The following is a 17,097-nucleotide window of genomic DNA, read 5'->3' as shown; positions in this document are numbered from 1 at the left end:
TAAAAATCATATAAGATATATAAAATATTAAAAATGAGAGTACAAATATTTATACAAATATTTATATTTATACAAATAACGAGAATAAATGCAAAATATGAAACATCCTCTTATGAATATTACTTTAAAAAGTTCAAAAATATTATAAGCGATTTTTATTCTTACCTGTTTGGATTCGTGCGGGAGCGCAGAGGTGCACCTGATTTTAATTTTGCGCTGGGATATTGTGACAGGTATGTCATCATTGACATCTCATCGATGTTTGGATTCACCATCTCTTCGGGTTTAATAAGCTATAACGAGAATGGCGCAATTTGTGAAACGTTTCTTCATCACGGAATTAAACATTAAATCTAGTACTTTGTTATATATCTCCTAATTATTACTACATGTACATACTACATGTTAATTAAATAGTTCTTTTTACAGATACACCTTGAAATATTATCTATTAAATTAAATTAATATCTCAAGGTATATCAAGGTATATCAAAACGCAAAGTCCATATGAAATTAATACCAATTGACGCCGATATAGTACAAACTTTGCAACCATATTGCAACAATATTGCTATACAATATTGCAGCAATGTTGCTGCAAGGATCTGTGCTGTATGGATCTATTTTCTTTCGGCTAAAGCTTAAAATTAAATGAATTGTTACAGCGAACCTGAGGAATATTGAGCCAGTCGTCAGCGAGACCCATCGCTTCGGATGCATTCTGGATTGCATCTTTCGGATTCCAGTCCTGCCAATCTGGGCAAAGCCCAGGTGCAACGGCGTCAACGAGTGCACCCACCGCACGGCCATCGTTCCAATCGGAGGTAAAATTCGTGATCGGCAGATCTGGTACTTTCGATTGGATCCAATGCATGAGTCTTTGCTTCGGGGTAGCGCCCTTGTCCTGGTCGTCATCGCCTTCCCACATGGGCATGGAGATTGAGTAATGCAAAATCAGAGTCCATATTAGACCGAGGATCAACTTGAGTTTACAGTCAACGATGTCCGAAGAGTCTGCAAAATTAAGGAGGAACATTAATCATTAACATTAACCCCGTGTTAACGGGGCTTTTTTTAAATAATATACTCGGATAGATAAACAATGTTGAAACATCAGGCGTAATTTGAGATTGTTGTACTCGTAACTATTCCTCCTTCTTATATTTTCGATTAATGAAAGATTGTAATTTATAAGAAATTAAATTTTATTATCACGATTAACGCTCTTCTTTTATCTAGTATCGCGAGGTAAGTACATGTAGAGAGAATTCTTATTTTTAGTTTTATCATTTTAAATTTAAATACGAGTAATAATCCGTGAAAATAAAGGCGTCACGAAATCTATTATTCATAAGTGAGTAACTTCCTTCCTTTCGCGAAGAGATTTCAATAAGAATTCAATATTTCCTTTCGATTGCGCAAAAGATTTCTTATTCATCCGTAGATCAATCACCACTCAATTATTCGACGTGAGTAAGATCGAGTGGGCGTTACTAGAGAAATATTTCGCTATGATGCATTTGCGGAATAGAGTCATTGCATTCTTTCACAATACGCGTCTCGAAGCGACGCTAACGAAAAAGCGCATTGCGTGTTTGCGCAACGAAAGTGCTAATAGATATCCTCGACGCAATGATTCACACGTTGAGCGATAGCCAAACGATCCTGAATAGAGAATCCATAGAATCTACGGAATCTATATTTTATGTTGTCGCACCAATTACGATTAATAAACTTTTGGCAAAGCCAATATTTACTCGAATAAAACGTTAAAGTCAGAACATGTTATAAGTTAACAAAAACGCCAAAGAAATGAGTTGAACATTAATTTGATGTTCTCAGAAAGTCAGTTTTGACATAAAGATCCTCTTAGTTTCAAAAAACGAACTTAACTTGATTTTAAAGTAAACAACTCAATAGCGATGTACAGTCGAAAGCACAACGGAAGCATTTGCGTGACAAGAGTGCATGCCTGTGTTTCATAATGTCAGAGAGAGAAAGAGAGAAAGAGAAAGTTTTAATTTAGTATGAAGTGAAAACTCGAAGATTAATTAAGATAATTGTAATTTAATTTAGCTAATATATTTTTATTATATATTTGTGATATATTTATTTATTATATATATATATATATATATTTATGATATATTTATATATATATATATTTATATATTTATATATATATATATATATATTTATGATATATTTTTATTGCAAAATTATTACGTAATATATCGATAATTCAAGCGTGGCGTGGCTTCGTGCGTAACAAACGCGAAGATCTCGAAACGTAGCCCTCTTGACACATCCTCCGCGAGGATGAAGAAGAGCTCTCGCGATTCTCGTGGATCTCTTAAGAATAACTCTGAAGATGCACTCGTTCGCGCGAATTTAGCCGAGTCTAAGTCGCCGCGGCTATTTCTGTCGTTCGCCGACAAATCGACATTGTCTCGCCGTCGATGAAGTTCGCGTTGTTCGTGCGACGAGGAATCGCCTCGTCGCTAATGGTGACGATTCATCCGGATTATTTTCAGCAATTATCGAGAGCTAACCAAGTGATGTCAGCGAAAACGTAGTTAACGCCGTGACACGCGAACCGGCCAAGCGCCAGCTAATTCATCCCGTGACGTCGAGTCTCCGAGATTCTCGAGCGTTCGTACGACGGTCCTCCACCCATCTAATGTCATAGTTCTCTTGTGACGGGCACTCTGAGTCAATTAAAGAGGAGAGGGGCTAACACTCTCTCTCTCTCTCTCTCTCTCTCTCTCTCTCTCTCTCTCTCTCTCTCTCTCTCTCTCTCTCTGTATCAGAAAATCTAAAAAACAGATTTCGAATCTAGGGTCTAGAAAAAAAAGAGGATCGTTATATCCCGATATTATATGAATAATGGAATAGCATTAAAATTTGATAATTGACATACTTTGTTTTATATTAGATCTACACATCTACACATAGAAAAGAATAACAATGCGCGACTGCGCTCTTTCGTGCCTTATAATATTACCTGCGCGATGGCATGGGTAATATGCATGAAAAAATGAGAGTGAAATGTAAGATGCTATCCTTTTGTTTGAACACTCGAAATGGATACCCATTGTTGGGCCTCTCCTTCGAGTCGCACTTTGCTTGACTGCGATGCAGAAGTGCATTTGTAAGTGCACAGACGAGTTGCAGAGAAAGTCTCGAGTTTGCGTATAACACGGTATTCTACCGTGCGGAAGCAATCCGACAATTTAAATACTATATCATTATTTTATTTGTTTATTACAATTAATTGTATAAAATTTCATTTCAAACTTTCTTTACCTAAAAGATAATTATTATAACGATATAACTTGAAGATTTGTTTTTACATACTTTTAAGTGTGCAATCAATTATAATTGCATAGCCAATCAATTTTTGATTATAAAAATATATGTATGAACATATAGATTTTTATAATCAAGGGATATAAATATTTTGAAAAATTTCTAATGCAACATTTGCTTAGCGGATGTACGAGAAAATTGAACGGCCGTGTTGCTTTTCCGCGTGCAATAATTCACTTGTCATCAACGCATCTTAATGAGAGATAAAGCCAAGAGAGGCCAATTGCATTCCTCTCGGTACTAGGTAATGGACATGTTTGCTTCCAATGCTATAGATCTTCATAAGGAATGATCTTTATAGTGAGATATATGATCTTTTGTATTAATCACTTGTAAGCGTGATGCGGAAGATGTAGAAGATAATTGCGATTTTTCACATTATTTCACATTACGATATAATTTTTTATACTATAATATGTCTTAAAATTTGTTATAAAATTTTGTTACTGAACGACAGATTAACGATAATAAAATAACAGTCAATCAAGTGACACAGCAGACATTAACCTTGTAACTGGCCATTATCAATCGAGAAAGAAGAGATACACACACAGAAAAAAAGATTCCTTAATGAGATTACATATCAAGATTGTATTGTAATACTATTTTTGAAAATGTCGACAGTAAGATCGGCATTTAACCTTAACGATTTAACACATTGAATTTCAATGATATCCATATGTGTAAATAAACGCAACAGGCAAATCTTCATTAAGAAAAGACGCAGCTGTAAGTAGGAATCCGAATATTAATGGAATGACATAGTCAGATAGATATTTTATTTTATCAAAATGTAAAACGACATCGTAATACGAATATATACTTATTATACAATTACAATTTTACAAATTAATAGATATACAACATACCTTTCTGTATCTATGAAAAATTTATATATATATCACGAAAAATGGAGTTGCTTAATTATTTTCCAACATTTAACAACACCCCCAATTCACATACGAGTCGATGAAAAATAATTCGAAAAATCAGTAAGTAAGTAAGTATATGCCAACGGTTATCGGAGATTTTAAATTTTATATCGTTCGCAGAACGGCAGTAAAAATTTATTTCCTCGTCGCGTTAACGAGACGACTATTCGAGCGCCCGTCGTGAATAGCGGGCTTCAAAGTTGTGTTCGATGATGTAATGAATATACAGCCTAGTTCCCATCATAAATATACAACATCGACGCGGAATCCTAAAACCTTCCAACAGGAACCGAAGGAGGACCGTGCAGGTTTCCGAGAATCCAAGGATCTTAAAAGAAAAAAAGAAACGATCAAAATTCGCGGGTTCGGGTACAGGCCATCTTTATTACTCTTTCATCTGGCCGACAGTAGCCGGAGTGATCTATTCTCGGATCGAGAATCTTTGTTGTGTAAAACGAGACTCCCAAACGGATTCTTCGTGAGCGCCGTTCCCGGCGATGCTTAGATTAGAGAAGAAAAACGAGCGGAGTGGAAGGTGCGTATCAGGGATATAGAAAATACGCAACTTTTTCAATCTCGAATTTTAAAATAGCCTCGAACTTTTGTAAAAGCGAGAGAGAGATACGAATACGAAGAGGATTGGATCGCGAATTACAGAGGAAATAAGTCTTGCAAAAGAAAGAATATCGAATAAAAGCTGCAACGATTATCAATTATCTGCATGCTACTTCTTGCAACTGTTTCAGATAATTGATCGATTGAGAAAAATTATGCAACATCGATTTTTCTTTTATATTAAAAAGTAATATTATATGTGTAATATTATAAATAACTCGACTACGAGTCACTGAGTCACTTGTTATTCTAACGTACAATTAAAAGACTGGACCGACTATCACGCATTGTTCATACGTGACGTTTTCAACGACACGTCTCTCATGGCGAGTTTAGACGGTGACGTCATTGATCCTCGAGAGATTACCTCACAGAGAGGATGCCTGGTGAGACCTCCACCGATTCTCTCCTTTCATTTGTCAAGGTGTGCGAACGCATCGAAGTCTACCAACGAAATTTTATTTTAAATACAAATTTAATGTTTTTCGATTAGATTCGATTAGTGCAATCATATTTTCGTATATTTTAATTTTAGAGTAATTATTTTTTTAAAATTAATCTCTATTTATAATAACATTTACATTAATTACAATATTTATGTTATTTATATTAAATAATTACAAATAATTACATAATTACATAATTACAGAATTACATAATATTAAATAATTACAAAATACATTGCTTCAATATTTTGGTTTAATATCTTGTTTTAGAATATATCTATTGTATAATTGTGGAATGTTACGAAATTTTTAGTATTTAGAAAATATAAAGCCTAGAAAGTAGATAAAGAGAAAACTGACATATTCTTGGATACAGAATATTTATCTCCTAAGATATTTCTCATAGGCCCGTGAAAATACCTTCCAGCAATTGTCGGAAATCCGAATTAACACTCGCATATTTGTAGAAAACATAGTCGTTTAATGTCAAGGTTTGAGAGTGAAAGTAATCGCTCCCAATATACTCGTCGCAAATTACACGTGAAAATACTATAATCACTTAAATAAACGCTGTTTCTTCATGTTTATTTCCCATTGAGTTATGTTGTAAAAAATTTCGACAACTCTTAAAATGCTATTCGTCAAAAGGAATACTTGTGCAAGAAGGAACTCTACAAATTTTTCAATAATGTAATATATTAATATTAATTATTTATAATTATTATTATAAGTGATAATTTTATTTTATACATATAAAAGCTTAATATTTGTTTTGTTTATTTTAAAAAGATCTAAACTTTGATAACTGCAATGATCACATATACCTATTATTATTAATTAATTTATAAATAATTAAATTTCAAATTTTTCCTTTGTTAATGTGGTTAAATAAATTTCTTATTATCTCAAATTATTCTAGTAATTATAAGATGATACTTTTTACTCTATAATAAAATAAAAATTTTCAGGAGCTCCTTCAAACAATTCAGTTAGACAATGTCTAACAATTCGGAATATAAAAACCAAAATTCGAATTATTAATATGTATTAATTTAACATTATCTATTTCCAGCGAGGTGGCACGCAAAAGAACAGAGTCTCTCTTTCTCTCAAGAAAGTACCAAAAATCATTTCCGCTCGACGACAGAGGCGCGTGTTTGATCTCTCAACGGAGAAAGGGGGAGAGGTGGAGGAGGGGGGGGAGGGAGACGAGAATTGGTCACGTAATAAATGCGAAGAAAGAGGGCCGCGGTACCAAGGCAAATTTGACCTTCACCCGATCTACATGATTCTCCGCCCACTTTCCCTCTTTTGCTCCTTGGTGGGCCCCCGCGGGACACGTCCCGAGCGGGTTTCACGGTGCCTCTCGCGTAATAGCGCGAGCGTGGCTTCCGCTGATATCCCCCCCTCCCCCCCCGATAACCGGACGGCTTTAATGCCACAGTCCTGCGATTACCGTCTTGACCGAGATTGCGACGGCCAACATCGAGCACATTAGTCTCCTGACTACCGATACGAACTTTTTGCAAGGGCCTCGAGTATCGTGATGAGAATCCGTGCAATAAAGTTGTCACCATGTATATATGTTTAAATGCCTAAGAGTTGCATTAATGTGAGATGAAGATGAAAGAAATGAATAAAAGAACGGACCGTTTAAATGTTAGCGATCGTTAGTGATCAATTCCTTTTGCTTTCTATTTTTGTTTATTTTTATTTTTGTGTTTACTCATGTGCATGTATGTATTGAGAATTCCAAAAATCTTTGAGCATCATACTTTCAAAGTTAATTCTTTGTCTTATCTTTTTAGTGAAAAACATTTTCTTTTTTGCATTAAAACCAATAGCATTGTAAGAGAAGATAGATGCTATTAATATGTGTGATAATGCGTTTTAAACCATTTAAATCAAATATATGCATAAGAAGAGAAATATTTTGACAAATATATTAATTATTATTTGTTATTATTCGGCGATGTATAGATAATTTTTTATTTTCGAGATTATTTTTTATTTATAAACGTACGTTTATTTAAAATAAATATTTTAACAATTCACAAACAATTTGCATCATATTTTTGTTTCCGTAGATTTAAATATCATAACTTTATATACAAACATTACAAATTCATAAATAATCATCTATTTTATATTTTCTATATAATTTGTCCAGTTGAAGCGATGAATAAATCAACGTTTTTTCGAATTTCTAAAAAAGAATGCTTTTAGAAACAATTGTTTTATGAAACATGTCTGTGCATATATGCATTGCATATATATATATATATATATATATATATATATATATGCATTGCATATATTCATCGGCATGTATTATTTTTGCGATATGACAAATGCAGATTGGAAAACGTTGTGACGTCATTGATACTCAATTGCGTCACTACTAGACGAATATCTTGCTCAAGGATGCGACAGATTATAATGATGACGTCAAGTAAAAATAATCATCAATCTCTCAATGCAAATACGAGACTAAAATTACATGACGTTGTTTCTTAGATAATTTGTTTATATTGATTTGTTTATTTCGCAATGCTTGATATTTTATTTGCAATCTAAAAAGACTGCCTTACAACTAAATATCAATCGACACTATTAGCTTCTTCTTAGATTCTTCTGCTAACAAGTGGTTACAGATGTACACGTGGTTTAACTATGATATTGTAGATTCAATAAATTATACAGATTTCGAGTACTTTGAAAATTTAATTTCTTCTTTTATAAATTTTTAATATTCAATTATTATATTTTTTTATTAAATTATATATATATATATATATATATATATATATATATATAAATTAAAACTTTGTTAAATAAAATTTATTGAGGTTTCATTATGTGTTACTTGCATTCTTAAAATTAAAATTTGCAAAATATTTCATAACTGGTACGTAATTAAAATATTCTGTATGAAAAAAGATTCGTTCTACGTTCTATAGATGAAGTAAATGGTGAAAGAGCTGACACACGCCTTTAACGAGTGCATCGATGTATTTAATTAAAAAAAAATTGTTAGCGAAGCTTCTAAATGGACGAATCGAATTTAAATGATGACGTTAGTTTGTTCACCCACAAAAAGTACATGAACAGCATTATCCCATCGCTACTCTCTGCTTTCCCGGGGTAGCCCGGGCGAGCGTCATCGATCCACAACCCTCTCGCCATGCTCTACAATGTCTTTTATTTGCTCGATGCATCCGCGCTCTAAAACGGTTGATCATAAATCCGAAAATAGAAACACGCTAAAATATTCCGTGTATTATTACATTCAACCGCGCACTTTTCTTCTGGTGATAAAGAAACGCGACTTTACCGCGAGTACGAGATTTCGCTGCACCGAATCGACACGACTTTTCTTCTCTTAAATATTATTGTATGAATAAATTTTTAATCCCTTTCTTATAACTCTACAATATTATATAATATACAATTATCAAAGACTTAATAATTTTATCTTTTTTGATCTTTGTAATCCTGATCGAACATTAATCAAATTTTTATAGCGAATTCAATAGACTGCACTTTAGTGCGCACTGGTGTAAATTAAAACCTGCTGGACAGTAATCTATCTGAAAGAGCATGATATTAATACACTCAATATAAATTTTATTAAACAATGTAATTAATAGAGCTCCTCCCAGTCCAATCTGCTTGTATACAATGCATATGCTTTTACGTTAATTTATATGTGACAGCCTTTAAGGCGCACTAGTGCAACTAACCGAATTCGCTGTTAATTCACGACGCGAATATCGCAATCGTTATCACATTATCAATCGGATCTACATCGATCTCCACGTAAGCAACACGCGCGATTAATTATTCGACGACGCCGCTCTTCGAGTTTTGCCGACTAATCGCTCTTCACGGTTTTCGATTACACGTTCCATCAAGCAAGCAAGCACTTAAAATTGATATTACAAATTTCGCATTTTGTATTAATTTCAATTCGTTGAAATAAAATAAATTAAGTAAAATCAATTTAAATCTTATATTTATAATGCAATTAATTTTATAATAAATAATGGACGATGTGTTCTATCATGATTCAAAAAGTTAAATTATTTTGCAAACACAGTTGAATACAAAAGTATTCTTTGAGATTTCTCTGGTTCATTTATAATGCACCGTGTGAAATTTGCTTTCTCTCGGAATCAACATTTTAATTTTAAACGACCTCTTTCTTTCGCATACATATACACACTTTTCCACCTTTTTCTTTTAAATAATTCTAATAATGTTTTACGAATAGTGATAATTATATTTGTATTTCTTTGTCATTTAATCTTTATGCTATTTCAATAAATTCATTTTCATTTATTATATTAATTTAAATGTGTCGCTCTCAAAAGCGTGACATATTATTGAATTAAAATAAATAGATGATATAAATTAACGTTGATATTCATAATTGTTCATAAATCTGATATAATAATAAAAAATAATTATTTTATTAAATAGCAATCGGAGGCGATATTTTTTCTTATGAACAAATAATACTCAACTTTGCCTATGTTCTAATAAGCGAGAAAAACATATGAGAAAGATACCTTTCCACGATGTTTATTTTTATAAAGTATTGCTTATGTGTGAATACACGCATCGTAACGTTGAAATTTGAATCTTATTTTCGAATATATTTTCGCGCAGACTACTTTATTCAACTTTCATTAAAATTATTTCTTAATCGCAATTCTCTCAACTTCTTGAAAAAAAAAAAAAACTATTAGTTTCTGACGTGCAGAAATCTACGGATCGATAAATCCAATCTACGCAGAATCCGTAAAACGACGCAGACTCGGTTCACGTCACCCGCGGTAATCGTAACTACCACGTGGTGGTGTAACGTATCGAGAGATTTGTAATTCAGAAATCTAAAGATCATGATAAAATATCTGATAAAAATTCGACAAAAATTAGAAATTACTCATTAGAATAAATTTTCGTTAAATACTGAAATAGAGGTATTATCTAGTCAAAAATAATTTTATATTTTCATCTAGAAATTATTTGCTAATTGACATTAAAATTGGATAGAAGGTCCGAGATCTTGGCAAACGAGTATCTCCATCGACAATCGCTTCACAGTAAGTGATCGCTTTATCCGAAAAACAGAGTAGAAAATAAAGTGGTAATCATTATTTTTCATAATTACCTCTCTTTCTCTTTAATGAATGCGCTAGGGTGCGTTAGTAGCAAACTACTTACGGCGTTGCAACTGTCTCAATTTAACCGTCCTATGGAAATATCCTGAAGAATACCTCTAATTATAGGACGCGACATTGTCATCATTCGGATGATCGATTGATCTTCTCCCTAATAAATCCCGCTAACCTCATCGGTCTTTTATCGCGCTTTTACTTCGCGATCAATCCGATCAATTCCTTTCCAGGGTGGTAGGAGGACAGGACGAATCTATTTTGCGGCGCGTGATCCAGCACGCACATGGTGCTTACTCACCGATATTGACAATCCTGATGCCCTCGTCCTCCAAGAACTTAAGCGCGACGGACACGTTCTCCAACTTTTGAGAGCGAAAGGTGGGCCGCTGGTTGTGTTTCGGCAGCCGCTTTTGCGAGAGCACCTCGATGAGGCTCACCAGCCGGAGACCGTCGGACAGGTCGCATTCCAGGTCGCCGATGTGCTTGTTCGCCGCCTTCAGCCGCTCGTTCGCCCATCTCGTGAAGGTGTTCTGTTGAATTCGCTTCCACTGCGCGTCCTCGGCCAACTCACGCTCGAACATCTCGTCCTCCTCCTCCTCGGCGGAGTTCTCGCACTTAACTGACTTATCATTCTCATTCATTTTATCGGCTGGTCCGCTGCTACGCTCTCACGTACGAGGGTGGTGGGGTGCGCGCCCCTGTGTGTTGGTGCCTGGGGATCAAAGTGTTGGTAGTTGCGAGTGCTATCGGTGACGAGGACGAGACGTGACTGTATTGGTGATTCGAGAAGTAGCGATGGGCACAAACTGTTGGTTTGAGATTTTAAAGAGAGCTCTGCTGGCTATGGCATATAAACAGCCTGCTGCTGTGCGTCGGCTTAACAGCTGATTTATTTGTTGACATATTAGTTAACCTTCGGATTCGCATGCGCGTTTAATGTAGGTCTTCGAATTTATTTGGACTCCACACTATGTAGACGTTCGAATACAAAATGTAATTAAACTATATAGTTTTATTAAATTTAAAGAATTTAGTTAATAATTAAGGCAAATGAGAAAAACGCGGTAAAAAATTCAGCAATTAATAATGCACCTTTTTATTTCAAAAATTCAGCCATACGTAAGATTACGTATAGACATAAGACTTAAAGATTTAACAAAAATGAAACGAAAGGAAACAATATTACTAAATTTACTATTTTCTGAAAATCGAGAGGCAACGAAATTTTTTATATCGGTCTTCTGATTTCAATGCAATAATAGAAATTAATAATAAAGTATTAACTTTATAAAAGAAAAGAAATAGTTTCAATTACGTTCAAACAATTATAGAACTTTTTTACTTGATATTAAATAATTAATTCTATTCAAAAACATGAAGATCATCAAAATCATCCTAAAAATTAACTGAATTCTTCGTGGATTCATAAATCCTCGTATATAAAAATAACGTAAACATATTTAAACGCCTTTATTATTTATTATTATTTTTTTCGCTCTTATCTCTTCATTTTTTTCCATCTATGTGTATACTCGATCATACTTTAGCAACAAATGTCGACACTGTTCGAAGAACAGTTCGGAAGGGCATCGTGTCCATCGCTAGCAACGAACGCACACACCTACGCAGCCATGGGAGAAGAGGTAGATATCGGTGAACCTACCTGTATGGGGGCGTTCGTACGTGTGCCGGTGAATCGAACGCACCTTTTCAATGTGGGCGCGTGCGTGCACGCGCGTGTGCGCGCGCGCGCGCGTGTGTGTGTGTGTGGTGCGTGGGGGGGGGGGGATGCTGACACGAGATCAGCTGGAGCGACTTCGTTTCCGTGAAAACCTGCTGACGAGTCGAGATGTTCACCAATTTGTACTTTGGATTGCTTCAGGATACGTCAAGCCGAGAAGCTTTCCTTGACAACGGATGTTGTCGTTCCCTTGAAGCGTCCCTTTTCAGAATGGTCGCTCGTCCTAATTCGCAGCGACGATTCACCTGCACCGTGAAGTGTCACGATTAAAAAATATAATTTGAAATAAGGTATATATTGCAGTGTAAAATAAAAATAAAATCGATAATTAATTTCTAGACGTTTAAACAATAATTTACAATAAAATCTTGCAACTGAGAATCTAGTGAGCTATCTGAGAAATGAGAACTTGGAATAATCCGATTTAAAAAGAAACTGAGGAAGAAAACTGAGGAATAAACTTTAATAAAGGATCCGGATTTTAATAGTGGCAGATCGGTAATGCTTTTTTTTGCTAATAAAAAGTCTGGGTTTGTGATTATGATTACAACACAATTGATTGAAATTGATTGAAGTTTACGAAGGCGCATGAAATCGATCAGCTTCGCTTGAGTGAAGATTCGCGCACGTGTCCGACTAAACTGTCCAGCCTCAACACGATTTACATTTGGCCTATCCATAAATAAAGCACCTCATTATAAATAGCGACACATTCACAGGAAGTTACCCATGCGTCTTTTTTTTCCTTGCACACGTTCTTACGTGTATTTATTATTATTAGTTTAGTACATTTTTTTAGAAAAGACTCGAAAACAATTTGAATCTCAATGAGTAAGACACGAGAAAGGTATTTTAGTTTGTTAAAGCATCCAAGAAATAAATCTGTTTTAAGCGGTCCGTCGAATTTTCCGCAAATAATAGAAAATTAATCGTACGCAAGTTAAATTACGAATCGCGACGCACGGCGAGATGCCAAGTTATTTTTGATACACGCACGTATACGTGACTTTTTTCCAAGGTCTGATATTACATCCGAAAGATGAACTTCATAAATGCGAACATTGTCGTTTGCTAAATATATAACATGATCAAAGTTATCTTTTTACAGAACGGCGACTTGGTTTACATTGCATCACAAAGTATGACATTTGCGTATAATTTAATAATAAGTTCAATATAGTGTAAAATACATTTTCGACATCATAATACAATATTTCAGCTTCTATATTATTAAATAAACATTTTTATAATAAAAGAATTGTATTTTCATATAATTGTCTGGTTCTCCAATGTTTCTACATATTTAAAATATTAAAAAAAAATAATAAATAAGTAATATAATATTACGTGGTCAACAAAGATTTCATAACAATGTAATGCCATATTTATATGGCACATCGTTATCTGTAATTATCTGTTTAAAAGTTTTTACGAGATGACGCGATGATACTAAAATACAATTTTTTTATCTCGACACTTTAAAGTCAAGAAGGAGATTCAAGATACCACTTCACTTGAATACAAATCGGTCATTCGGTTGTCATCGAATTTACAAATTTTAGCACCTATTTCTTTGTTATAAAAATATAATTCGTATTTTTTTAACTAAATTATAAATGATATACAAGTATACAATGATATACAATGATATACAATGATATACAATGATATACAACAATAAGAATCTCGTCTTAGTTTCCAATACGTAGAAACATATGTTTTTCTAATAAAAATGATATCATTCAATTAAACCGTTTATTGGAATATTATTTTCCAATATGTAAATATATATTTTTAATATACATTTAATTTTATTTTAATAATAAGGGCTATTACTTCAATATCCGGTATAATAAACAGTTTGTTTACAAATGTTTTCAAAAATTACTTTCTGTAAGTGAAAATATTGTATGAAATATTAATTTTTTAAATATAAAATAAATGCAATATAAAATTCACTCGAAAGAATATAAAATTTGTAAAATGCGCTACTATATTAATAATTAATAAATTTTCGAAAAAGAATTACGTCACACACAAATTTGTTAAAAAATATTTTACCTCGTGTTACCGACTGATTTTCTATTTACGAGAAACCCCTCGACGAGAAGTCGCGCGTTTAGGAGGATCTTCCTCGTTCCGCCTAATGCCCTCTCCACACCTTCCTCTGAAAATATAATATGCCAACGGATTACGAACCGAATAGATTGCGACGAACGTGAATGAATCGCGGATCGCGAATAGGCCGCAAGAGAATTACGAGTATAAATCTCTCCTGCGATCAAGTAATTTTTCTCACGACGATGACAACAAAACGATTATTTAGGTTTCTCGCAATCGCGAAAAATAAAGAAGACACATTTTACGATGATTATTTTGAAGTAGTGCACATTATTATCATTTTTAGAATTATTTTCACCTACGAAGCATCACATTAATTTTTGAAAATTAAAGTATTTGCTTATAATAATATTATAGTCTCCAAGCACGAAAAGAACTTTCGCATTCGTAAATTCAATTTCTTCTTGAAGCTGATCTTGATCTATCAGACCTTTTCCCTTAAATCTATAATCATTGCACGTGCACAGTATACTCGATACAAACCAAATATTTGGCTAGAATGGATCTTGAAGGAAAACACTTCGAGCACTAGAAGGTCAACGAGGTGTTACCGCTGTTACAACAATGAGGCCAAGTTACATCGACAAACTTAATAAACTGATTTATGTGATTGCTCACTTTTCGTCAGAGATCATAATACTACAACTATATATGATGCAAAATAAAATGATGCTTTAGCGATGAATTCTGTGATAAATTTTAAATCGAATTCTACCTAATGAGTTTAATTTTAATTATGTAAATATTAATATAAAAATGAAAAAAGAAAAGGATTTATAAGTCGAATTAAGAATTTGAAAAATCTTTTTCTATAATAAAATTTTTGAATTTATTTTATCGACATTTCGACACTCCGATTTTGTTATCATTGTGTCCGATCTGAGAAACTGACAATTCACGATAAAACGACGAATATTTGTTCAAACAGAGAAAGCATAAGGTTCTACGATATAATAAAACACAAAATATTTGTAGAATACGAGAATAACCGTTGTTTCCAGACTTTGCCGCGGAAGAAAAGAGAAAGACGTCATAGTTCAATGTTGTGTCACGACATTTCGTTTTATTTTACTTTCGCCTCGCAAAATCTTATCGATATCGCTTATTCTCGCTTCAAGATTGATCGCGCAAGAGTGATCGAGTGTCGGCGCGGATCTTACATGGGGCGGCGATCTCTCTGGATCGGATCGACGCGATCGGCACGGCGCGGTTCGCAAACGATTACTGACGTTCACGCCATCCGCGAACCGGGAGTTGAACACACGGTCGAAAGAAGTTACTCGGATCTGTAAAGTTGTCCGAGAATAGTACGCGCTCCCTCGCCGCCCCCCCTCGAGGGACAGGGGGTCGGTCTATATATATATATATATATATATATACACACGCATATATCGAGGGGCCCTCTCTGGTTCCTGCCGCCGCCCACCTTCTCTCGCGGAGAGACGCAGACGCGTGCGAGAAGGAACGGGTTTAATTTCGTATATGAAGGAAACAAAACGTCACTCGCCGGCTGGGCTGACACTGAAGCGAAAACTAAGACGGTCATTGTTACGCGTCGCGCACCGCGCGCGATATTAAGTTCCCTTCTCGCCACCCTGATCTCCCCTTTAGCGTAATAGTGGTTTCAGCGGTTGCCTCCAAGTTTCCTTTCCGGAGGAAGCATTAGGTACATTAGGACGATTAATGTTTCTATTATCTAATTAGAACTTCCGCAATGTTATCTCTCAAACAACATCTCGTAAGACGTATTTGAAAGATTAGAAAACGTCTTATAAAAGTGTAAAAAATGTGTCTCTTGAATAAGCAATTGTTTAAGATGAATTAAGATACATAGGAAACGCTAAACCAATGCTATTTTTAATCTAAATCGCTCGAAAATATTCAGGGAGCGAGGAAATGATCGTTCAAAGTAGAAGAAGCTTTATTCTTAAATCTTAAACGTTCCTTTCCTCTTCACCGAAATCGTTTTTTTACATTTTACATTACGCGCATCGATTCTAGTACGCGTGTATATCTATAAAAAGTATGACCCATTAACCGTGCACACCGAAAGGTAGAAAAAGTCGCTGCTACGGTCGCGGAATCTTATGCTAAAAAATCACTGCCCATATATGGGCCGCTCTCTCGAGCGAATACCGCGCGGACAGAGCGAGTTATCGCTTCTGTCCACGCCGAAAGAGTTTCTACTTATAAAGACGCGGAGACCATACATGGGCGAAAAGACTTTGCGATTGCGCATTCACGCACAGCTTTTGCTCCTTCTTTCGTGACGACATGCACGATCCCTGAACACAGGACTCAATCTTCGATACGAGATCGTTCGAGATGAAGGCTAATCCCTCCGCGAAGAATTCAGAGATTTAATTGACTGCCACACACTTCTGGATGATGGCATTTAGCATGATTGAAAGCAATGTGAATTCACAGCCTTATCTATGAATTTTGATTATTATCATTCATGAACTTGAAAAATAACGATACTTAAAAATAATAAAAAATATCATAAATATTCAAGTAAATAAAAGAACGATTAAATGTGAAATAATAATACATGTTTTGAGGAAAACGTAAATCTGAAATACACAAATGTGAATTTTTTTTTTGTACATTCTTTTCATACTTACTTCTTGAAATTTTATGTTTTGTTGCACATATTTCAATTAAAAAAATTCACTTAAAAGAATAAATAA

The 17,097-nt window shown here is 34.4% G+C and overlaps 1 protein-coding gene across 4 annotated transcripts in view; it reads right to left on the bottom strand.

Moving 5' to 3' along the window:
• Positions 1 to 11,186, bottom strand: part of cher (filamin A protein cher) — a 44,361-nt gene extending 33,175 nt beyond the window's left edge. For all 4 annotated transcript variants that reach the window (XM_025217329.2, XM_011632840.3, XM_011632839.3 and 1 more), the window contains exons 1-3: positions 10,844 to 11,186; positions 671 to 1,014; positions 166 to 293 (exon numbers count right to left, since the gene is read on the bottom strand). In XM_025217329.2, the coding sequence (XP_025073114.2) occupies positions 166 to 293; positions 671 to 1,014; positions 10,844 to 11,186 (815 nt within the window). The remainder of the gene's footprint in view (positions 1 to 165; positions 294 to 670; positions 1,015 to 10,843) is intronic.
• Positions 11,187 to 17,097: the final 5,911 nt, after the last annotated feature.

This window comes from Pogonomyrmex barbatus, unplaced genomic scaffold, assembly GCF_055798465.1.
Source record: "Pogonomyrmex barbatus isolate J1 unplaced genomic scaffold, ASM5579846v1 scaffold2, whole genome shotgun sequence".
NCBI classification, from domain to species: Eukaryota; Metazoa; Arthropoda; class Insecta; order Hymenoptera; family Formicidae; genus Pogonomyrmex; species Pogonomyrmex barbatus.
This window is presented reverse-complemented; position numbering and strand designations above follow the sequence as displayed.